At 41.7% G+C, this 24,730-nt stretch overlaps 1 protein-coding gene across 6 annotated transcripts in view; it reads right to left on the bottom strand.

The window, feature by feature from the left end:
* Positions 1–24,730, bottom strand: part of RHOBTB1 (Rho related BTB domain containing 1) — a 174,134-nt gene that overhangs the window by 5,216 nt on the left and 144,188 nt on the right. For all 6 annotated transcript variants that reach the window (XM_074297031.1, XM_074297032.1, XM_074297037.1 and 3 more), the window contains 5 exons: positions 18,141–18,326; positions 13,437–14,410; positions 12,032–12,150; positions 5,223–5,373; positions 1,335–1,423 (listed from right to left, as the gene is read on the bottom strand). In XM_074297031.1, the coding sequence (XP_074153132.1) occupies positions 1,335–1,423; positions 5,223–5,373; positions 12,032–12,150; positions 13,437–14,410; positions 18,141–18,326 (1,519 nt within the window). The remainder of the gene's footprint in view (positions 1–1,334; positions 1,424–5,222; positions 5,374–12,031; positions 12,151–13,436; positions 14,411–18,140; positions 18,327–24,730) is intronic.

Here is a 24,730-nt window from a genome sequence, read left to right as displayed (position 1 = left end):
TGCTTATTGTGTGACCCTGCATACGTCCTTTCACCTTGTTTGCCTCAGTTTCCTCATCTGTAAAATAACTCCTGGCTAGAATGAATCCTTCTTTAAGGAAGCCCCTGGAAGGCTATGTTCATGGTCCCAAGCTGGATGAGGGTGAGAATAGAAGCTCGATATCTGCCTAAGTACCTAGCACATAACACATTCTAACTGAATATTGAATGAATGGACTTATGGGAGAAAGCCTTAGTTTGTCTTAGGAAATGTATCCTTTTTCTTCTTATCCAATTTGTCATTTTTACTGAATTAATTTAATCCACTCACATTTATAGTGATCAACTTCAGGTTTATATTGTCCTCCATCTACTTATGAAAATAAGATTCTTTTCAAGTTATTATTCCCTCCCCCTTTTCCGCTATAAGCACAGTATTATTTTTTCTTCAGTTACTTGAAATTAATTTTTCCCCAAATATCTTCTTCTTAACAAAGCTCTCGTAGCCAAGACTGTCTTGGGGGACGACAAACTAGATTATTCACTTTACAATCCATACTTGCCCCTTCTTCTCTGGCAAATATAAATTAGTAATTTAGGGAGGTGTTGAGGGCATGGGGGCAAAGCTTCAGGTATATGGGATCTGAAATCTTTTTTTCCTCTCTAGAAATGGTCAGAAAGCCATACAAAAGGGGGAAGCAGTCAAAAATTGGATTAATAGTCCAAGAGTAGCATGGCCTTGGGTGACAAAAGGGATTAGGGTTGGGGTTGGAGGATCGATGAATTCTGACTTTGCTACAGACCACCTGTGGGATGCAGGGAAAAATCACTTCCTTACCTTCCCCCATCCACAACAACCCTTTTGTTCATCCATCACATGAAGGGCCTGGATGAGGGGGTCATGGAGGTCTCTCTTAGTTATAAAACCCTAAGATTGCCCCATCGTCCTGATCCACACCTTCCCCAACTGCACTTTACATGGCTGGGATTTGTTAACAAACCTGAGACTGGACAAGAGAGCCTGAATGTATATGTACTAGCCCTGCACTTTTGGGGGTACACAGTGGCATAATTGGTGTCAGAAAGATCAAAGTACTTCTTAGGGGATGGCATCCGGTCATTTTTGACTCTTTGTGACCCTATTTGGGGTTTTCTGGGCAGATACTTAGCCATTTCTTTTTCCAACTCATTTTACAGATGAAGAAACTGAGGCAGACTTGGCCAACTCAGATCTGTGTTGTAGCCACAGGGTGCCACCCTCTGAGTGGTGACATCTTGATGCAGGGATGGAGTGGGGAAAACATCAGGACCATCAGAGGAGGGCGTGGGAGAGGCAGAAAGCCAACAGGGACAAACCTGGGCCAGCTCCAAGTAGGAAAGCACTTCCCCATCAATGGCGATCCCACTCACGGCGGCTTTGGTCAGCTCCTGCACCGCGTGCTGCTCTGAGGGAGGAAGAAGAGGCAGGATGTAAGTGCTGTTCACAGCTCCAGATGAAGAATAATCAATCACTAAACCTCTGGAGAACAATTGAGCACATGATGCATTGGGCCTCTAGGAGGTGCGTTATTAAACATTAGTGATCTGTGCATGTCACTTACTCTGCCTCAGTTTCCCCATGTCAAATAGGGATCAAACTCCATATGAATCATGGGAATCATATTTCTTGATTTCTCAGTAGATAGAGGGGGTGAGAATTTATAAACAGAACAAATTCACAAAGCAAAAATAAATAATAACAAATTGAACGGGAATCCTCAACCCACTGGGGTGGTCCTAACAATCAAATAAGATAATACTTGTAAACCACCGAGCTCTGCGCCAACTCCAAGGCCAGGGGCTTGCCAGTGAGCCCTATCTCTTGCTAGCGATCAGGTCTCTTCTGAGTCATGGTAGTGCCCCACGGGAGGCTGGTTCTCTCATGGGGGGACAGCCAACAGCTGGAGGAGCCCTCCACACTCTCCAGCAGTCTGCTGCTAGTCACGCTCCTTCCTCCATTCCTAGCACTGGACAAGGTGACCATGTGAGTCTCCTCCCTCCACTGGGCTTCTAACTTTAGTGTGGGCAGCTCCCTGCAAGAAATTTCACCTACTAACTGGGACTGGCACCTTCCATTTAAGGATCTCAGAGAGCTCTAATGTGCAAAACAGATATTCAGGCATAGAATCAGAGGACACTGGGTTCAATCTCCTCATTTTACAAATAAAGAAACTGAGGCTGAGAAAGTGGTCAGAGTCACAAAGTTAGTAAATATAGGAGGTAGATTTGAATTCCAGTCTTTCTGACTCCAAATCCAGCACCTGATATATATCACTAATCATTCAAAAATTTATTTATAATTTTTTTTATCAATCTAAATCTTCTCCTTCAATGAGCATTTTCTGAAGGCCCCTTTTTTCCAGATGCTGGAAATTCAAGTGTAGAAATAAGACTCGAAAGAAATTTGCATTCTATCAGGGAATTACGGTGTGGTCATAAGAAAAAATATATAGGAGTTAAAATAAATCCATCATGATTGGGTAGGGTATGATCAACTCAGGGGATCAGGAAAGGCATCTTACAGGATTAGCCACCTGAGATGAGTTTCAAGGGAAGGAGGCGGAGGTGGGAAGGGAGAGCATTCTAGTCATGGGTGATGTCTGAGCAAAGGCGAGGAGATGGGAGATGAAAAGTCATACGTGGTGAACAAGCTGGCCAGGTTTTGAGGAGGAATAATGTTTCACTGACTTGGGAAAATAGTCTGGGTGTCGGATTGTAAAGAGCTTTAAATGCCAAATTCAAAAGTTTATTTTTTACCCCAAAAGTAATGGGGATCTACTGAAGCTTGTTGGACACAGGGGTATCTAGGTTTGGCTTGTAATTTAGAAAGAGTGCTTTGTGTGTATGTGGAGAAACTGAGATATATGACATGAGATCAGCCAGGATACTAATAGTCTCACAAGAGGTGACTACAGCCCCAAACAACCTATTTGGGAAAATGGCAACTTCTTGGATTTGGGGATAAAGATGAGGAAAGATACAAGGATAACTCTTAGTTACAGAAAGGTGAAGGGGAGAATGGGAAGATCCTAAAGGAAAGGGGGGTATTTTTAGGAGGAAGAGGTAACAAGTTGAGGTGCAGACCCACCTATATCTGTCCTAATAGAGAGGAAAAAAATAATGGTCCAAATAGAAAGCCTCTTGTTTCCTAAAGCTCAGTGAGACTTTCAGTCACCGGGAAGAGAAATTGGATTGACTAAATCAGGGGTTCTCAGACTAATGCCCCTAGGCCACATGTGGCCACCGGGTTATGGCAAATGGGCTGAGGGGTGGAGACAGAGTGTGAGCTTTTGTTTTTACTATAGTCAGATCCTCCAACAGTCTGAGGGACACTGAACTGCCCCCCTGTTTAAAAAGTTTGAGGACCACTGGACTAAATGAACACTCCCTGGGCCCATTCAGGAGCAGAATTTACATTTTGTACCTCAGTCTCCAATTTTGCCCCATTTTGGCTTGGGATGTCCCCTAACCTTTCATCTGATCTCTTTAAATCAAGGATTCTTAACTTGGGAAGCTTAAAGCCATTTTTTTTGATGATTGTATCTCAACATCTCTCTCTCTTGTGATCCTCGTTATTTTATCGTATGTAGTTAAAAACCCAATTGTGAGAAGAGACTCCATCAAAATCAGCAGACAGACCACATGAGAAGGTTAAAAACTTTTGCCTTAAGATGTGGGCTTTTCTTGGTGCTGGATTTCCATCTCTCATCAAGACAGTGGATATCCCTCTCTCCAGGCATTCTACAGTCTCTCTCTTCCAAAGCATCGGGGTTTCTTGTCTCGAACCTCAAAAAGGACTGATCTTGTACATTGCTGGGAAAGATGAAGGTACCTATGGCCAGCTCTAGATGATACAGATCCAAGCAGGGGTAACCCATGACAAAAAAAAAAAAATGACCTTAGTTTGGTGTAAGTTCCTGGAGGGCAGGGACCATATCTCATCTACTTTCCCCTTGGAATCTATTTTAGAGCTATGCACACAATAGGTATCTAATAAGTGTTTACTCATTTCGATGATGTAACTCTTATTCATACTCAGATTATTTCCTATTTACTGAAGCTGACTTCAGGGCAGGGCAGGGCTCTGTTTAATTTTTGTTCAAGGTCCATGAGAATAGACTCTATGTTCATTTTTTAATTTGCATCTTTATCATCAAGCATAGTAGTTGGCACACAGCAAACATTTAATAAATGCTTCTTGATGAACTAATTTATACACCTGGTCCCTACCACAGTGTCTGCCACACACTAATAAATGCCCGCTGACTGAATGTTTGACCTGTCTGCCCAAGGCGTGGGACTCCGCTGTTGTTATCATTTAGTCATTTTTTTCATTTGTCTGACTCATCACTCCCTTTGGACTTTTCTTGGCAGACATGAGATTCTGGAGTGGTTTGCCATTTTCTTCTCCAGCTCATTTAAAAAAAAAAAAGGAAACCGAGGCACAGAGTTAAAGCAAGTTGCCCAATGTCACACAGCTAGCTGGTGTCTAAGGCTGGATCTGAAATCAGGAAGATGGGTCTTTATGGCCACATCATTCTATCACTGTGCCACCTAGATGCCCAAGTCCTGGCATAGCACCTGATGAATAGTGGGTATTTAATCAATATTTGTTGAATTGCATTTCTCTTGACAAAGATGCCTCCGTCACAATCCAACTCACGTTCTATGGTCCCAAAAGCACTTCATCCCATATTCTGTGACCCCAGAAGGCAGCCCAAGCCATATTCCATAACCCCATCAACAACCTAACCCACATTCCATGACCCCACAGACATTCTAACACGCAGTCTGTGATGCCATCTGTGTTTTGTATCAGCTTGTCCCACTCACAGACCTCTTACTCCTTGAAACTTATTAGCTAACTTAGACTTTGGGGGCTGATGTGGCTGAACAATTCACTCCTCTGGGGCAAATCTGATGATAAACTTGCCTGAACCTTCCCTAGCAACCCCGAGTCCTTGGCGGGGCCGGGGCCCGATGAGCCTGAGCTTGCGGACCTCCAGGAGTGGCCTATGAGGTTCCCATCTGAAATCATCTTCCAGACAGAGAAGCATCCTGGTATTCCCTGTGGCCATTAAAAAGAAATGGCTCTGGGCCTGCTGAGCTTGGAAGTTCCGGGGCCAGTGGACTCTGTGGGTTCCACAATTACTTCGACTCCCAACTCCAGTGAGCAGTGACAGGCTGAGGAGGTGGGAAACTCACCTGCAAGAGCAACCAAGTGTGGCAGGCAGAATCTGTTGGCCAAGGCAATTAATTCAAGCGTGTCCAGGTCCAAGCAGGACGACAACTGCTTGGTGTACAGATAATCCAGCACGGCCTGCATCGACAGCTTGTTGATACTGGGCAGGGCTACCTGCAAAGACAAAGCAAAGGCTGAGGGTGTCCTTCTGCAGTATGGAGCCCGGCGGGCCCTCCGTCTGCTGGCAAACCCCAGAAATTTTCAATTATTATTATTTTGGTTTTGAAGAATGAGATGTACTCTCATGCAATTGGATGATGATTCTTGGGCCATAATGGACAAGGGCTTGGGCCAAAGCAGGATCAGACTGAATCGCCTTCATTTTAAGCAGAGCAAATGAAACAAAAATGGGCTCTGGGGTCCGAGGACCTCTCTGATGCATGACCGTGAATTTCTTTCTCTATTAAATGGGGGGAGGTGTTAGACTAAATGGCTTCTGAGATCCTTTCCAGCTGCAGATCCAGATCTAGGATTCTATGAATGCTAGATTTGAGGTCTAAAGATTTTATTTACTATCTGTGTAATCATCTCTCCACTTCAATTTTCTCATCAGCAAAATGAACTAGATGCCATAAAGGTTCCCTTGCAGCTCTAAAAATCGTCAGTGATCAGATATTTATTAAATGCCTCCCAGACTCCAGTGCTGGGCTTACAAAATGATTTGATCTCATCAAACTTAACTTCCAAAACACCCCCCTTGAAATCTTATTTATGCTTTTGTGTCCATGAGCTGAATTAAACTTTAGGCATAAAGAACCACATGAGAGTTAGATTTGGAGCTGAGAGGTCACTGAGTCCAATCCCTGAGGGAAGGGATCACATAGCCATAAAGATTCGAACTCAGGGCCTCCCCTCCCCAGCTGGAGCTCTTCCCCCTAGAGCGCTGCTGAAGTTTTCCTTTAGGACAGCACAATCAGCCCCCTCCAGGGCAACCCAGCTGGGGAAGCAAGCTTTCAAATGTTGTGTCTTCAGCCCCCTTTGTATGTTTTTGTTATGAGTGTATCCTGGGACACTTCTCCAAGAAAAATAAAGTGAATGTGTCCATCACAAAGCAGATGCTAAAATTACATCAGCTCACTGGCCCTGCCTCCCCCCACAATCTCACAGACTAAAACAAATCATTTCAGGCAGCACGTGATGACAGACGCCAGCAAGTAGTGCTGCCCCGGGCTCCCCTGGGCCTCTCTGGGCGCTGACGTCTGTCCGCCTGGGCCCGTGACCCGCCATTTCCTCCAGGCTCGGCGTGAATCTATCATCCTTAGGAAGTTACAATTTCTGCCCTGTTCAGCACCGGCATCTTCCTCAGCCACAGCAGGCAGGATGTGCGGCAGCTCTGGCAAGTGAGAAAAACTGAATTCGTCTGTGGAGCCTATTTCCTTCCCGGGATTGATTTCTCAAGGTTCTCACTGTGGTTCCAAACTTCAGAATTAACTTAAAAGGCCCCAAGAAGCCATTTTTAGCATCCTTTAGGGGAAAAGTTGAGAGGGAGTCATATTCTTATCTAAGAACTGGATTTTTAAAATGTGAATTCTCCTGAATGGAGCATTAAAAAACAAAAAGACAGATTACTCCAGTATAGACTTCCCTCCCTTGAGTGGTATGGAGGGGAATTGTGAGTGTACAATGCACATAAAATGGGTGTTACCATGTGTATGTGTGTGTATATGTAATATATATATGTATACTTACATACATATATATAGTATATTCATATACATATATAACATGTATGTGTATGTATATGTGTATATATCTATCTATATATGAAAGGTCACATGGAAAATGATGAAAAGCACTAAAAACTTTTAAGGCCCCAAAGAGGGAGAAGACTATATTAGGTGTCAAGATCATACCATCATTTGCATATTAAGTTTTGTTGGTTTATAATTTTAATTGCAAAGATCAACTTAGACTATTAGGCTCATAATCAGAAATGGTCTCACATGAGCAAGCAAACATTCTCCTCCAGAGCATTGCTTACTACAATCTGGGTATGTATTTTTAATGAACCCCTTGCTGAGTGCTTCTGGGGAGAGAATTATGCTTACTGCTACATTAAAAGTAATGAGAAAAATATAAGTGAAATACAGCATCTTCCAAGGTATTAAACAATTAAAAAAACCATTAGAAGCATACCAACAAGGATATTCTTTTTCCCTTTAGTATTGGGCTAACCTAATATCATTTCCAATAATACTACAGAAAAAAAATAGATTCTTAATTGTTTCTAAAAACTAGAGCCTCACCAGGAAATTCTGAAATAAAATGATCTGGGATGAAGGACAAATCCATAGCTTGATACATTGCCCACAATCAATCAGTGAGTCCTTACGTGACTGCTCTGCCCTCCCCTCCTTCTCTGAAAATAGAAGCCTCACCTTTAACACACATACCTGCTGCTTTCCTGTGAGTAAGGACTTCAACTCTTAGTATGCAGTCCAGTCCTAGCAAATATATTCTGGGGTAATTTAGTTGACACAGTATCAAATCTGTCAATTATTTAATATCCTATCCTTGACACGGCCCAACAATGAACACTAAATACATCTCCATTTATGTCTTTCTCTCTTTCAGTGAAAGGTCTTTGGTAACTATGTCTAAGTGAGTCCTGAGTATGTCTTAACCTGGATGTTTTGTTCATTTTGTTATCTTTTGAATGGAATTTCTCATACTATCACTTACTCTTGGTTTTTGTTAGTTTTGTATAGAAACACTCATGATATTTTTTGGGGGGGAGATTTATTTTAAATCTTGCTATTTAGCTAAATCAAACAATCAACTGATCAATAAGAATTTATTAAGGGCCTCCAGTATGTTAGGCACATGGGATATAAAGACAGAAGTGAAACATTCCATTACTCTCAAGGAATATTTATTTATTGGAGGAAACAGCTTGCACATAGAAACAGAAGCATATACAAAAATGGAAATGAGGTGACTATTATGATTTTTAGGATAAACTGAATCTTCAGGCTGTCTGAATTAGTTCCTTTACTTATTCTTTGAGGTTTTCTAAGTAAACTATTATGTCATAGATTAAGAGTTATAATTCTTTGGAAGTAAGATGTTGCAGGAAGGATGTGACTTAAAAGATCTCTTCTTTCCCTTTGCCTAGGGGATGGGATCAATGAGACCACTATAGAGGAAATAAGAAGGAAGAGGAAGGAGATACAGAAGGTAAGAGAGGAAAGTGAAATGTGGCATTCTTAATAACCCAGAGTTTGCTGGAGACAGTATGAAAGGGCAGAGGTAGAACAAAGCAGTGGTCAAAGTTACAAGGTACTGATCTATTGTTTTTCACAGGAAAAGTTCTAATAAAAAGTCAACAAGTGACTCTGACAGTGATGATGTGGGAGTAAGGTCAAACTTGAGTCTTCGTGTGTGCACGTCTCTGTCACCAGCACAGATGGGGTTATAAAAAGTGTGTGCACATGTGTGTGCATGCAGTGGACAGCACAGAGGGTGCAGAATTTAGAAACAACTGCAACAAGACAAGCAAATGGACCATAGTCACTGACAGTATCTGATTCAACTTGCCTACTTTCAGGGTGATAAGGTGACTATAAAACCAGGTGCTCGTTGTAGGGCTTGGGAGTTTTGTCTTTTCATGATGTTGTCTCTGCATAGTGACATCGGCCTGGCATTGAGAAATCTCTGAATTTGAATCTCACCTCTGATATTTCCTAGCTGGGTGATTAAAAGTCAGCCATGAATGACTTCAAGCCTCAGTTTCCCCAACTATAAACTGGGAATGGGACCTACCTCACAAGATTATTATAGAGCTCAAATAACACATGTAAAACACTTTGCAAACATTAAGGCTCTCTTGAAATGTCAGTTATTATTATTATTGTTGTGATTACTATTATTTTGGGGAGAAACTAAATAGTCCACCCCAGCTCTATCTTCTTGCTTTCATTTTTGTTTCTTGCCCCTCACCTTAATCTGAGGACTATCTCAGTCTGTTCTGGGAAGGGATAAAAAGGATTAGCATTTACGGAGCCAGCTCTGACGGCATTCCTTCCTGCCTACGTGCTTGACCTTGACCATCTTGGGCCCCTGCTTAGTCTCCCTGGCAGCCGCTGGAGGCCAGCCACTCTGACCCAGCTGGCAGACCTTGCGGGACAGAAGCACGGGAGCACTTTCTGTTCTGGGTGGGGCTTTCTTGTTTTGGGGTAAACTAAGCTGTTCACAGATTCAGGGTTCAGAGATTAGAATTTCAGAGGCCCGATCTAAATCTCCTTCCCTCTGTCTCCCACCTCCTACCTCAGTCAAAGAGCTCTATGCAGAAGTGACTGGTTTCTACTCACTTTGCAAAAGGTTAGTATTTTTTTTTTTGAAGGGGGGTTCTTTTCTATTTCAAGTCATCAGGTCAAGAAGCATGTGTGAAGTGCCTACTATGTGCTAAGCATTATGCAAAGAACACAAAAAAGGATGTCTGCTCTCTGAAGACGCCTGTTCTAATGGGAGAAACATTTGCAAACAGTCATATACAAACCAGTTATGAAGAGACCAACAGGGAAATCAGCTCAGAGGGAAGGCATCCAAGAGAAAGCCAAGGAGCCTCTTCCACGTGGTGCTCTGGTCCAGGGGGGCTTGGAGGGGAGACCTAATGTCCTGTCCTCAGAGTGACAGAAAACTATTCCCTGGCACTGAAACACTATGACCACGGACTCAACCTTTTCTGTTATAGACTCCTTTGGTCAAGACTAAGGGATCCTTTTCAGAATCAGGTTTTCAAAGGCATAAATGAAACTAATTATATTGAAATGTTATGAAAATATTTGCAGTTTCTAGACCCCAGGTTAAGAACCTGAGCAGTGGAATAGATCTGCCCCTGCCCCAGTTTACCAAGACTGAGGGAGACACGGATGCTCTTACTGCCTTTGGTCAGCCACAATTCATGGTCGCTTCTTGGTATGTGCTGAATATTTATTGGTATACATTCAGGAACCAGAGGGCCAGGGTTCAAATTCCAGAATCTGGGCCTTTAGAGGCCTGGTATTCTTTCATTTTTCTCTTTAGAATATGTGTCTAACATACAATAGGTGCTAATGTTCATTGGATGACCAACTAATGGGCACTTTAATGGGTTAGGGAAGGGAGTTTCCAATATTAAAAAAAAAAAGATGTGGACTGCTATAATGAAAAGATGCAAACTGTGTAACATTTGGTCAAACAAAAGGCCCTTCAGGCCCATCTCCAGTTGTCCTATCTCTAATTCACCACTGGACCCAGATGGCTCTGGAGGAGAAAGTGAGGCTGGTGACTTTTTACAGCCCTTCCTCATCCTTTTTGCCTCAGTGTCCTCATCTGGAGATCTCTCAGATGGAGAAGGAAACAGTAAACCTCTCATATATCTTTGCCAAGAAAACACCCAATGGGGTCATGACTGAAATGACTAAACAACAATCACCATCTCAGTCATGACCCGGGATGGCCATGCCCTGGGTCTTGACTGACTGAGAGGTGTGGGGGGCCAATTCACAGAGTCACAGGATCATGAATTTAAATCAAGGGATCTCAGGTCACCAAGCTCAACCTCCCCTCATGTTACAGATGAGGCTCAGAGATTGGTGAAGACCCCTGACTTCAAGTCCCCAGGCTGTCCATTAAGGCCATGCTTCTCTGCCTCCTTCTCATTCCTTACCCAAGTCTCTCCATATTCTGGCTGGCTGCTCTCCTCCCTCATGCTGAGAATTCTCTCCCTCCTTTTCTTCTGGCTTTCTCCAAGTCTCAGGGAAAGCCCCACCCTCTGCAAGGAGCCTTTAAATCCTGATGCTTTCCCACTTCCCCCAAGGATCCTGTATCTGCCTTGTTTGGACACAGTTATTTGTACGCTGTCTCCCACTGGACTATAAATTCCTTTGGGCCGAGATTATTCTGTTTTTGTCTTGACATCCTTAGAACTAAACAGTAGGTGATTAATAAATGTTAACTGAGTACGGTACAATTCATCAATCCCAGTTTGAGAGAGAAACAGTATCAGTCAGCCTAGAAAGGCCCAGAACTGGAAGGTCCTTACCCAGCATCCAGGCTAACACTGGCAAAGGGAGGAACTCCACGCCTCCCAAAAGCAAGAAGTTCCTCGACCCAGTTCACACAGTCTTAAGTAGCAGAGCCAGGGCGTGAACTGATTCTTACTGATTTTGGCACAGCTGCTGCTGCTTGCTTGGGAAAGCAGGACTTGCCCTGGTTTAATTAACTGAATAGTGAGATAGTAACGAGGGGCATGTGCTTATAAACAGTGGCGGGATGGCATGGATGTTGGTGACAGCGGTTAGGTTTTAGCGGGAATGATGTAAAGAAGAAAATTAGGGTGTTGGGGAAGCTGCCCAAAGAGCTGCTTTAATGAATCCTCTCTGGAAGTTCTGGCTGAAAGGTGCTCCATTGTCCAACCCATTCCCTCAACCATAAACCTGATAGTCCAGGGCCTACTCAAAAGTCTCCAGAGATGGGGAATCTTGACTCCCCCACATGGTCCATTGGGGCAATTCTTATGACTAGAGAGTCTCTCTTTAGGTTGAGCTTAAGTCAATTTACCCCCAATGCTCTTTGTTTTGTCCTGAGGCTGCACCAAATCTAATCCCTCTTCCACATGTCAGTATTTCAAACTTGGAAAAAAAAAAAAAAGGAAGTATTCTCCCCGCCTCCCTTCACCCAAGTCTCCTCTCAGTCAGACATCCCCAGTTTCTTGGGCCATTCTTCATATCCCCCTATAACTTGTAAAAGACATTATAATAAATGTTTTTCTTTTAAAATAGATATGTACCTCACTCTTGGCGCTTTCCACAAATGATCCTCCAAACATGGCGGCCATCCAATCACAGCTACAGATAAGCAGTGGCTTGTGGGCATTTATGACCCCATCATCCAACTTAAACGTCACATCTGCTTCGAGAATGAAGAAACACAGTCCTAAATCCACCTTGTAGATTGATAGCTTAAACAATAGATATTGAGTTTAACAACCATTTCCCCAACCTGTCACGGCTTTGCTACAGTTTCTGCAGGATCACAGATCCGGGGATTCAGAGCTAGGAAAGACCTCATACAGATTAATCTCATTTTGTAAATGAGGAAACTGAGACCAAGAAAGCACATTCTTGCCTCAGGTCACAGAGGTAGCCTGTGGCAAAGCTGGGATTTGTCATCTTCTCATTCTAAATCCAGCCCTTGGACGGCACCACTCAAGGACCGCCACACTTACTGATTCTATTCCAAGTCCCCTCTCTCCTGGGCCCATTTTTCTGTTACATTTTAAAGACAAAAATGCTAGGAGGGCCTAGATCAATAGTGAAAAATACCACTGGGCTTTGCCTATGAATACAGATTTCCATCTGAACCAAAAGTATGAATAGAAAATAAGGGAACAAGTTCAATACATCAGATTTATTTCCAGAGTATTTCATTTTTTCTTTAAGGGAATTGGTCCATGACAGCTCATGAGGTTACGGTCTACTCTGGAGGCCAAAGATTGGGTACATCATTCAGTAAGCTGTAATACTTGTCAAAAGTAAAATTCATCCCCCAAACCTTTCCTAATATTTATCATGAGGAGAGACAGTGAAAGAAGCCATAAAATAAGGGACTGTGACCCCTACTTAAGAAAGTAGGCACTAAAATCTATCTGTAAAATGGCCATATGAAAACAACAATGAAGCAACAAAATACAAAATGCTGTATCCTTCAGCGATCAATAAAATCACTCAGTACCATCAGAAGGGGTATCCCATACCTAAACCACAGTACCAAGGGTGAATCTAAAGCATGAGCAAAGAAGAAAAAAATGTGAGAAGAGGAAAGTGACAAATATGGGCCAAGGAGAAAAAGAAAAAGAGAGAGAAAATGGAAAGAAGAAATAGCAAGGGATGAAGCATAAGAAGTGGTAAAGTGATACCAAAAGCTTTGTTGAGTGCTATCTCTGGAACTAGCACATTGGATTTTTCATTCCTAGTAAATTTAAGTAGTGAGAGGATAGAGGAATAGCTGAAGGAGAGAAAGTTTCAGGGGAGATTTTTTGGGGGTGAATTTTGAGTAACAGCCTCTTTGAGTATTCATGTCTCCCCGTAAAAGAATCTGTTTTCTCATTATCTTTCTCTTCTAAGGCGTTATTTCATGAATACATTTAAGGAGCCTATGAAATAATTACCTGGATTATCGTTGTATCCACTCACCTGAAAACGTCCCCTTGCTAAGGCATTCCTTTATCCGGTTGGCTTTCCTGACATGGAACGCCTTAGTGATTTCCTGATTCATGAAGGCCTCTTTGTTCATTATATTTTCCACCATCATTCGCAAATCAAATACTTCTAGGATCTCCGCAATCTGAGCCAGTCTCATCAGATCTTTTTCCTTTTCGTCTAGTTGCCCCGTGTATAGGAACTGAAGCAGGGTTCTAAAAGGACCCAACTGAAGGGAAGAGTCCATTCTGACCACAGTCACAGAACCAACTCGGTTCGAAATAGGATTGACTAACATTTCTTTGTGCATGTCAATGAACCCTTTGCTCCATGTGGACAAGTCTCTGGTGTTTGGAGGGAGGTCCCCGGCTCCCAAATCTGGCTCTTTCAGCACACCCTCACTTTGGCATGTCTGGCCCTCAGAAGCTAACGGGATTGAGGAAGCCTCCACTTTTTCTTCATCAGAATCCAAGCTCAAAGTCCTTGCTGGGAAGTCCAGACTGGGCTTTTCTTTTTGACAAGCGCCTTCGACAAAACTGGGAGACTCTTCACATTCCATTAAAAAAAGATCATAAAATTTGGAAGAGGAGGTAGCTAGGTAAATCTTGTGTGCAAAAATATGCTTCTCATCCTGGAGGACAAACATGACATCAGCACACAATGGATTGTCCAATAAATAGGCAGCTTCGTTCATACCCGTGGTGGGACACTCTGGGATTTTGATAACTGGTGGAGGTGCTTTCGGAGGTAGGAATGGTGCCTGAAGTAAAGGTTTCTGGACCTTCTTCAAGTGGGATTTCCAGAACTGCAGGTGTCTTCGGGAAATCAGTGCAGCTCGAATTGCATTGTCGAACACGTCCTTGATTCCAAACTGGTCAAACACACTTGTTTCATAATACGGGATTCCAAGCTCCTTAGCAACTTCTCGGCCTCTTTCTGGTGGCAAAATGTCTCCACGCTTTATAGGTCTGAAACAGAAAAGTGAAATGGTTTACGTAACCCCATTTAAAAAAAAAGAAGAGTACAGGGTATCTCTGTGCAGAGATGGAATTCTCTTTTTTCATAAAGCTCTGGAAAGAGCTTCTTTTAAGCTATTATTATAGTCTGAATTTCGAACAAGTTAGCAAATCAACAGGATTTTACAACCAGGTCCCAATTAGAATAAACAACGGACACTTTATTATTTGAATTCTCACTGTATATTTCCATTGGGCAGGAAACAATTTCATATTTTACAAATCATCGTATAGTGAATTAGAATAATGTAACCACTTTGTGGAGATTCATTATTCACATGAATCAAGACTTAGTTACATTAAGAAACTTGCTCTGTATCAGGTATAATTTGCTCTATATCAGGTATTGTCCTGTACTTGAGGATAGATACAAAAGCAAATAAAAAGAGAGTCAGTAAATATTCCGTATTCACTGTGGCACTAACTTGTCCCCTAGAACATTGTGTCTTGTTTCCTAGTGATCAGCTTGGGCATGGCTACACCGTCTAGTAGCCTTGCTAGCTTTAAAATTGAACTTTTCATTAAGAATGAGTGAAAAAAAGTATTGAGTTCTTACTATGTGCTAAGAAACAAACAAAAAAAAAGGCTTGGCTTTCAAGGAGCTCATGCTTTAATTAGGAGAGACAATACAAAGAAAAAAAGTGACAGATGGACAGATCTTGGCAGGGAAGGCCCAAGAATTCTTACTTAAACTCTATTGTTAAGTCAGATGCTGGAGCTTCTGCAGCACAGAGTAAGCACACAATAGGCCCGGTGATCCTCCATCTCATTGGATGGAACAGCACTGCTGACCCCCATCTCAGTGGTAAATGGTCAAGAAACCTGGATGGGTTTTGGGTGGCTTCTCTTTGGGAAGGGATAAAGAGGAAGTCAAATATTTCTACCTTGGCATTCCAATTAGTGCATAATTTGCTTATAGGTAAGAAACTCTGCATTATTATTTATATCCAGTGAATTATCAATAAATATTTGTTGATTTATATCTGTGATACCTGCACATAGCTAAAACTGTGTAACTACAGACACACACACATATCCACATCCCACATACATACAAATGGGATAAGTAAAAAAGTCAATGCGCTTTTAAGCTGTGACAACTGGTTAGCCCTTTAGGATACACTAGGAATGTCTTTTGTGTAGGAGAGGGATTAGGTAGTTGCTCAGGTTCCTTCCTTCTCCTACATTTAAGGACTCTGGCTGCTGAGTTTTATAGCTTTTAAATAAAATTTTCATATCCTATCTTATCTGATCTTTATAAAAATCCATGAGACTAGGAGGACAAATATTGTTATTATTTCTACTTTCTGGAAAAGGAAATAGAAACTCAGAGGTAATGGGAGTTACCCAAGATCACATACTAAAGTACAGCAGCGCTGTGACTCAAATCTGAAGCCAGTGCTTTTTTCTCCCACAACACTGTATCATTTTCTATAGACAAATCATTTAATCTCTCAGAGCCAGTTTCCTTATGTATAATTAAAATTTTTATTGATATATTGTTTTGACATCACCCAAATTTCCCCCCTTTCTCTTCCAAGAAAGCCTTCCTAAATAATCATATTTTTTGAAGAAAAAGAGAAAATAACTACTAAAACTGATCAATACTTCAAGAAACTCTGAAAAGACACAACATTTTACAGTTCCTTTGCCCCAGATCTCCCACCTTGCAAAGCAGGAGATTAGGGCAGTCTCCTCATATCTCTTCTTGGAACCTCAGTTATACTTTGTGATTCCGCAACATTCCTTTTTGATTGTTTTGTGCTAGTTGGTCTTTCCATCCAAACTGTTGTTGACATTATGTATACTGCAATTTGAGGATGAAATAATTCTAGAATCAGATGGAAACCTTAGTAGCCTAACTCATATCAGGATGTCATAAGCACTTCAACACACTAAACAAATATTTATCCAGCTTCTCCTGAAAACTTCATATTAACGAGAGCTAGTTTCTTCTCAAGGCAGATGATTCCACTTTGGACAAGAAGCCTCAATGGTCTTTCAGCACTTTCAAACATGGTGCCCATTTCTGCTCCTTGACATGGCCTTTTGCTTCTCCTTGTATCTCCAGTGCTTAGTCTAGTGCCAGACACATTTCAGGCACTTAATAAAGACATGTTGACTATTGACTATGAACCTATGTTTCACGACTGTTGATCAACTCCTAAGAGGAACCATAAATGTCGACCAACCTGTTCCCTTACAGTTCTACATCACATGATCTGGTGATATTTTGCCTTTCTCAAGTCAGAAGGGTGTGCAACTGGGAAATGTAATATTTTACATACATTTTGGCACATTTTGAAAATGTCAAATGAAAACTATTCATAGCTATAAGATCACAATTCATACTTGACTCAATTCATCATTGAGGCATTTTGGTATTTTTTTATTATATCAAAGCTTAAAATAAAATGATGTGTGAAGCCATATGGAGACAAGGAGCAGTGTGTGCACGTGTGTGTATGTAGCGTGTTGTCTGTGTATGTTCTCTTGAATCAGTTTCATCCAAAGAGTTTCCAAAAAGAAAAAAAAATGCAAGAACTTACTAAATAAATTCTCAGTTGGTGATTGGGATTACTATAGATATCTGCCTACAGTTGCAAAAACAACAACAACAAAAATTTACAAGAATCCTAAAGGGCAAAGAAAAGAAATGAATCATCTTTAATATCATTATTTGAAAAAATGTGAATCTGCTTTTTAAGAAATTACCAAAAAAAATTTGGTGGGGGAAAATTATTTTTAAACTTTATCTTCCATCATTTTCTTTTTGAAATTTTTTTGCTTTGTTGTAAACTTCATAAATACCAAATGAGCATTTATGTATTCAGTGCAGAACAAAAAAAGATAATTGTCTATGACACTGTTGATCTCAATTATGCAGGACTTGCCTCTTGTTTAAAACATAGGAAAAATTCAACAAATAACTTTCAAAGCTATCTTGCTCATCTGTGTTCCCTTTTGATCTGATGCCTCTTCTGAGTTCTGAATGAACATCTTTTCAGTTTTTTGCTTCTTTCCCTCTCCCCTTTCAAAATTTTCAATATTAATAAAATAAAAACATATTTTAAGACATTCAAGATGCTATCATATTTGCACACAAAGGAGAAAAATCTTATAATTTTTCATTTGATAGTATTTTCATAAATAGCTCCTAAGATATTTTTAGTCAGAATTCCCATTCCTCCTTCCCAGTTATAGAAAGAAAGAACTTTAAGGTCAAGGCTAGGCTATATTAACCTGATAGCTAAATACTGCCAGTAGCCATATCTAAGGAAATTAGGTACTTCCAACAAGGTATCTTCAAGTGTCTTTGAGATATAGAATTCCGGAATTTCTGTTGGGATTTGTTGGCCAATTACATCATTGTGCTAAGGTCTCAGCCTCCTCCAGCAGATCCCAGCTCCATTGTCTTAGTTCACTGGCAAGCTAACTTATAAAGAGGATTCTAGGTGGGTACAGTGGAACCAGGTGTATTCAAGGTGAATTCAAGCAACTCACTTAACCTGTTTGCCTTGGTTTCTTCATCTGGAGTTTGGCTTATTTGTTGAACACTCTCCTTACTGTTCTTGGAAGCCCACCCCAAAGCCTATATCCACCCAAGGAGAGGAGAGGGCAGATCCGCTGTCTCCTCCAAAGAAGGACAGAAAGCCGTGGCTGCTGGCATGGTGGGCCTTACCTGGCCAACGGGCGTCGGGCTCGATTGACGGCTTCGAGATCGGCGTAGCGGAGGTCTAGTTGGCAGCCAACGAGGATGACCGGGGTGCGAGGGCAGAAGTGCTTGATCTCTTGGTACCACATGGTTTTCACATGATTTAGGGAGTTGGGATTAGCAATTGAGAAGCAGAGAACCACGACATCAGACCTACGAGGAAACCACAAAATAAATCCCAATGACATTTGCTTCAAGTGAGCATTTCCATCACGCCACTGGGTTTTTATGTGTACACGTCCCATGCCACATAAATGATCATTTTTTTAAAAAGGAAAGAGAATATGGAGGAGGGGGGGGGAAGAGCCCTCTCGGAATCATGCAAACACAAGTCATGAGAAGCCTCCATGTTCATACTACATGGCAGCCCAAGGCCCCCCTTGCATACTGCTCTGGAGGAGCCACTTGGAGTATGGTCGCAACCCGACCAGTCTCACAGTGATGGGATAAACAACAAAGTGACTCAGACTTAGCCATAATATCACAACATGCTAAACTATTTCTGCTCACGAGAAATAGTTTCCTCATACCCTCTGTCCCACAAAAAGAAACTCTCCCCAGTAAGAGCACCCAAAACCCCAGGAGCGTCCACCAGCTGAAACATAAACATTTGATGGAATAAACCAATCGGATAAAGCAGATGGCCAGAATGCTACTGACGATACCTGCTCTCTGGGCCGTAGGGAAGCAAGCAGAAAGATTGCCAGTGCTCCTCCTCTCTCCCCCCAGCCTTGCCCCCGACACACAAACAAAGAGGGGATAGATCTTTTGTAAAAGAAAAGAAAATTAAACAAAAGTTGTGCAAGAGCTGACTCCTAATCAAGAGCAGACAAAGGAAATACCATCCAAAATACAACCAACCAGGAGATAGGTTCAAGGGCAAGAGAGAAAGTAGTGTGGTGTTTTTGTGACCACACAGACTCAAGTTCAAATCCTGCCTGTCACCAGCTGTGTAACCATGGGCAGGAGAATTAACCTTTCTGTGCTTGGGCTTCCTCATCTGTAAATTGGTGACAATAAATCTATCTCACCAGGCTGCTACGGGCTCAAATTGAAGTGTTGTATGTGATCCACTTTGTGAATTGTAAATCATTATAGAAGGATCACCTATTTTCATTTTGGGGGATGCAATGCAGGCAGGTTTCTTGGCTACCTTTATTAATAAAAGTTAGCATAGGGAAGGAAAAAATGTAACAATCGGCCAACAATCCTGATACAAAACTTCCTGCCTCCACATCTGTCTGTTCAGCACTCGCTCTCTTTATTTCTCTCTCTCTCTTTCTCTCTCTCTCTTTCTTTCTCTCTCTCTCCTTCCTTCCCTTTCTCATCTCCCTCTTTCCTTTACTCTCTCTCATCTGTTATACAATAAATCACCATCTTTGCAGAGAGCAAGCATTGTTACAAAACAGCCTCCTGATACAGTCAGAACTGCTCAAAGGTATTCTGCCTGTGACCACATTCACAAGCTACTCATAGGAAAGGTTCATATAAAAGGAAACCTTTAAAAGACATGGAGGCAGAAGGGAAAACAGGGGGGCTTTAGGTAGCAATAAAAAATAGCGCCGAGGGACACAAATAGCAAGGAGTTAAACTCACAATTAACAGCTCATCCCTGTTTTATCTACTTTTAGTTTTCCGACAGATTCTGTGTTTCCAAGGGACAGCCTGCTGAAATGAACAGTCTCTGAACTCAAGCGTCAGGAAGAACAGAGTTCAAATCCCATTGGAGAGACTGTCTCTGGACAAGTTATTGAAACTTCTCAATCCATTGCCCATATGAAATGGGGATAAGAGCACGCCCTCGCTCACAATATTTTATGAGGATTGGATGAGACAGAGTATGTAAAACACTTTGCCAAACTTCAATCGATGTATCATTGCCAATTATATTATTATTATTACTTATGTAGTAAACAGAATCACATGTAGGAATCCAAAAACTGTTCTTTTCAGACACAAAGAAAGTATCCTCTCCAAGCCTGTGGAGATAAATACATTTGGATACTCCCTCCCCTCCCGCTATGGCCCACTACCTTTACCCATTATTAAGCCATTGCTTCCTCTTGGAATTACTTTCTGTTTACTTGTTGGTGACAGGTCCTGCTTTTCTGGTAGACTATAAACAACAACAGGGACTGCTTCCTTTTGGTCTTTGCTGCATCCTTAGCTCCTATAATGGTGTCTGGCACAGAGTAGGTCCCTGATAACTGCTTTATATTATTAAATCTAAAATTTATTAAATTAAATTAATTAAATTTATAAAAAGGAGCAATGTGCAGGGAGGAAAGAAGTTTTATATCAGCATTGTTGACCAATTGTTACAGTTCTCTTCATGCCTTATGCTGACTTTTATTAATACAGGCAGCCAAGAAATCTGCCTGCATTGCACGCCCCGAAGTACCAAAAGTATTCACATGGGAAAAAGTAACTATGGGGTTGTTGATGTTAAATACATGATATCTTTCTCTAACTTGCTAATAAAGAAAAATGCCATCAACTAATAGCCAAGTGTCCAGAAAAAAATCCCTTTTATATTAATAGTTTTGAGTGGAATGGAAATATTAGCTCATGTGTTGGGATGTACTTGGAAGTGAGGCTGAAATGGGGGTGGTCTGTGATAGTACCTAGAGAAGATCCAAGGTCACTAGAAATCAGCAAAGGACGGGAGCAGGGCCAAAAAGCCCAAGGGGAGCTCCAGCTGCTCTTTGGGCCTTTGGATTTATTGAATAGCACCTCATGATTCAGACATTTGGTAGTCAATTTTTCTACCCAACAGCATCAACGTTTCCTGGAACACGGCCCAAAGCACTCTCCACTAATCACTCATTAGTCCCTGGGTTTTTCTATGGCCCCAGGTTCTATTTATATCAGCTAGCCGTGCCTCTGTCCGTTGTATTTCCTTCAGATCACCGAGTAAAAGGAGACTGTATTGTGGAAGGTCTGAGGCTTTGTGAAACTGCTTTTGCGCTGAAGGGAAATGATCAGGAATGTGGCCACTGCGCTGTGTGGCTCTCTCTAATTGGCACTCCCATGAGCCCGCTGGAGGCATGTCAACGGCACCCATAAAGGAAAACGTTCTCCATGGCATAATTTGCCTCCCTGAGTGGAGCCGAGACTTCGGTGCTGCGATTGAACATGATGCCGGTGCATGTGAGGACTAGAAATCAGGCATGGACCAGTTGCCAAGGCAACCCTTGGAACACTTGTGTCCCTGAACACACACACTTGGTCCTCCCCGGATGACCAACAGAAAGGCAAGACCTCGGAGCCTGCAGTCTACTTAGAATCCCAGCACCATGTCCGCACACTAGGCCAGGTCTTCTTTTTTTTAATTTCTGTTACACAAATATTTAAGCATAAAAAATATTTTTGGGAAGGTGGCTCAATGTCAAACACTCTGGATAATTTTTCTTTGTAGAAAATGCAGTCCTGCATAACATAGCTTCCTCACAACTAAAATAGCTTATCGATTCAAAGGTCCATTGATGACTTCTGAAAGCTGTCTCCTTTCCCTCTTCACATGATGAGACTCAGTGGACAGACCTCCCACTTATCATCCCCAGAAGGATCAGCAAGCCTTTTCTTTGCCCACATGCCTCCATTTCTGATTCGGAGAGTACCACGAGGGCCTTTTTTATTTTGAAAGGTAATATGCTCATTATTCTACATCCTGTTCTTTTGGCACCTAAATAAGAATACAAGGATATCAATGCAGGAACGGGCTAACGGAGAGCTGGTGCTCTGGCAAAATCACCCCGTCTTCACATCTCTCTCTAAATCCCTGCCCTCATTCTGTTGGCATAAATGCCGATCTATATAAGCAAGGAGCTATTCTGGGAACACCAGTCTGGATTCCAAGCCAGTTTTTCTCTCTCTAGTCCAAGAAAGCACAGGACCTGCAGCTAAGAATATCTTTAGGCAGAACTCCAAGGAACGGGTGATATTCAATAACTTTTAATCAAAACACACATTCCGTGCAGAGATTGCTCAGTGTCTGACACCAGGCTGTCTTTAGAAATGTCGGGCCTAGGAATGAGAAAAGGCCATTTGTCATTACTCTCTCTTCTTCCTGCAGCACAGGCAGGCGCACAAGGGGTGGAGCTCAAAGGTGAAACCCTAACCATCCCTCATCTCTGCTACTTGGGTGATCCACAGAGCAGTTACTCAAACTTTCAGGGTCTGTGAGAATTATAATAGACCCAACCTTTCAGGCTCATTGTGAAGACAAAGCGTGACATAATGTGAGTGAAGCATTTTGTAAAATCTAAAGGGATATAGTCAAAATAGTAATGATTAATTAACAAATAATTTTAATCAATTCTTTTATATTTAAACATTTATTTTAATAAGTCAATAAATTTAAATTTTTATGTGAATATTTTATGAATATATAAAATCAAAGATAAATGTATATTTTTAATAAAAGGTCTAATGTAAATACATTTAATAAATAAAATTTTAAAATCCAGTTTATTAAAAACCAGTGGCAGACATAGCAAGGCATGGTGTGAATGGGGAGGGGTAACATGAGAAGTATCAAGCAGAGAAGGCCAAGCCTAGTGTAAATTGGGAAGAAGGGGCTTCTATAGGCTTTCAAGGGTCTATCAACTGTCACATCTGTGTATCTGTGGAGAACAAAAAAATAAGGGAGGGAGAAGAGGGGAAGCAAAATTCTGTCTAAGATAGCAACATGTACTTTCTTAGTGTTTAGTCACATCTAACTCTTTGTGATCTTATTTAAGGTTTTCTTGGCAAAGATACTGGAGGGGTATGCCATTTCCTTCTGCAGCTCAATTTATAGATGGAGAAACTGAGGCAGAGGGTTAAATGATTTGCTCAGGGTCACACAGCTAGGAAATGTCTGCGGTCCAGCTTAAAGGTGATGTTCCACCTAATTTCCAAAATGCACTTTAGCTCTATATGATCCAATAAACATTGATTAAATGCCTACGGTGTGTCAGGAACTATGGGCAAAAAGACAAATTGAAGTTCTTGTCCCGAGGAGCTGCTATTCCACTGAGAGGATACAAATAAACACAGACAAACTCACCCTGTCTATACCTGAGTAAGACATGACGGCCCTCAGCTCTGGTCATTTTCACTGGGCATCCTCCATGATCCAAATACAATCCCTCCCTCCCTTGGTCTCTTCTCACTGGCTTCCTTGAAGTCTCAGAAGGCTTGTGCAGCCCTCTTAGTGCCAGAAGCTTCCCCCTGTTGATTATCTTGGATTTATCTTGACTAGATCTGGGCTGTCCATAGTTGTTTCCATATTGTTTCACCCAGTAGACTGGGAGCTTCTTGAGGTCAGGTCCTGGTTTGATTTTTACCCTTTATTATCCCAGCACCAGGCACACAGCGAGCGCTTAATAAATGTTTTGTGCCTGACCAAAAGAACACACTTCCAATAAATCACATCTTCAACAAATGCTCATCCTTTTTCTCTATGTAAACTATCATTTTCAGGTTCTGGGGATAGTGGGAGATGTTCCCATCTGAGATTTAACGGGGACACCTCCCCTCCAAGAAATCTCAGAATGGTTTGGATGGGTAAATACGAAACAATTACAATCATAGTGAAAGAATAAAGGGGAAAAAGAAAATGGAAAGGGAAGTTTCTCTTATTGCTGAGTCGGGGGGAATGGAAACCAGATGTAATTGTTAAAAGACTTTAACTTTTCTTTAAGGATGAAACCAAAAAAGCCCTTCAAACCCCCAGGATTCCTTTACTTTAACGACTCTCCACAGTCAACAGTGAGGGCAGAGTTTATATATATATAAGAAAGACTGGCAAAGGAATATGGAGGACATAATGTCTGTAAGGAGAGCTGTTGGAGGTTGGGGGAAAAGTGCCCAAAACTTCAAGTCATCCATATTTCTTGGCCCGAGTCGGACTCAGAGCAGCAAATGCCATAAACCCATAAAAATTATCTTCAGAATGTCTCCAGCCAAATTCAGCCAAGTGAATAGGGAAGAATTCATAGAAGGATCCAAATGCAGAGATGGGTCTCCTTTCTAAAACATCAAATCTGGCCTTTGAAGAAATGTTTGGAAAAATGAATTAGAAAATCACCTGTCAGGAGCTAAATGAGGTGCTAGGGATTAATGAGTCTCACTTTTTCCCTTTATTTCAAGGCTTCTCCTCATCCTGCTCAGCCCATCCCTATCTCTTTGCAGTAATGGAGAAGAGATCTCCGTTTCCTCATCTGAAAAATGAGGGTGCTGGGCTGGATGAACTTTACAATCCCTTTCAGTTCCAATTCTATGGCTTATGGCCAACACAGGTGAACAATCATCTGTATGGAGACACCAGAAGGGCTAAAGAGTTGCAAGAGAGATCATGGGAAATGGGATGGTCCAACTGGAAGTTCAACAAGGGCAAACCCTACATCCTCTTTCAGAATGACCTCAGGGGCTTTGATTAAAGGCCAGAAAATCCAATTTTCAACTCTCTAAACAATGGTTACTCCATCCAATGTTTAACTTCGGGGCCAGATGGCCACGCCAAGAGCTGATGGGGTCTGTTGCTAGACCAAAACATGACTAGACAGCCCAGA

Source organism: Sminthopsis crassicaudata, chromosome 2, assembly GCF_048593235.1.
Source record: "Sminthopsis crassicaudata isolate SCR6 chromosome 2, ASM4859323v1, whole genome shotgun sequence".
Lineage (NCBI taxonomy): Eukaryota > Metazoa > Chordata > Mammalia > Dasyuromorphia > Dasyuridae > Sminthopsis > Sminthopsis crassicaudata.
This window is presented reverse-complemented; position numbering and strand designations above follow the sequence as displayed.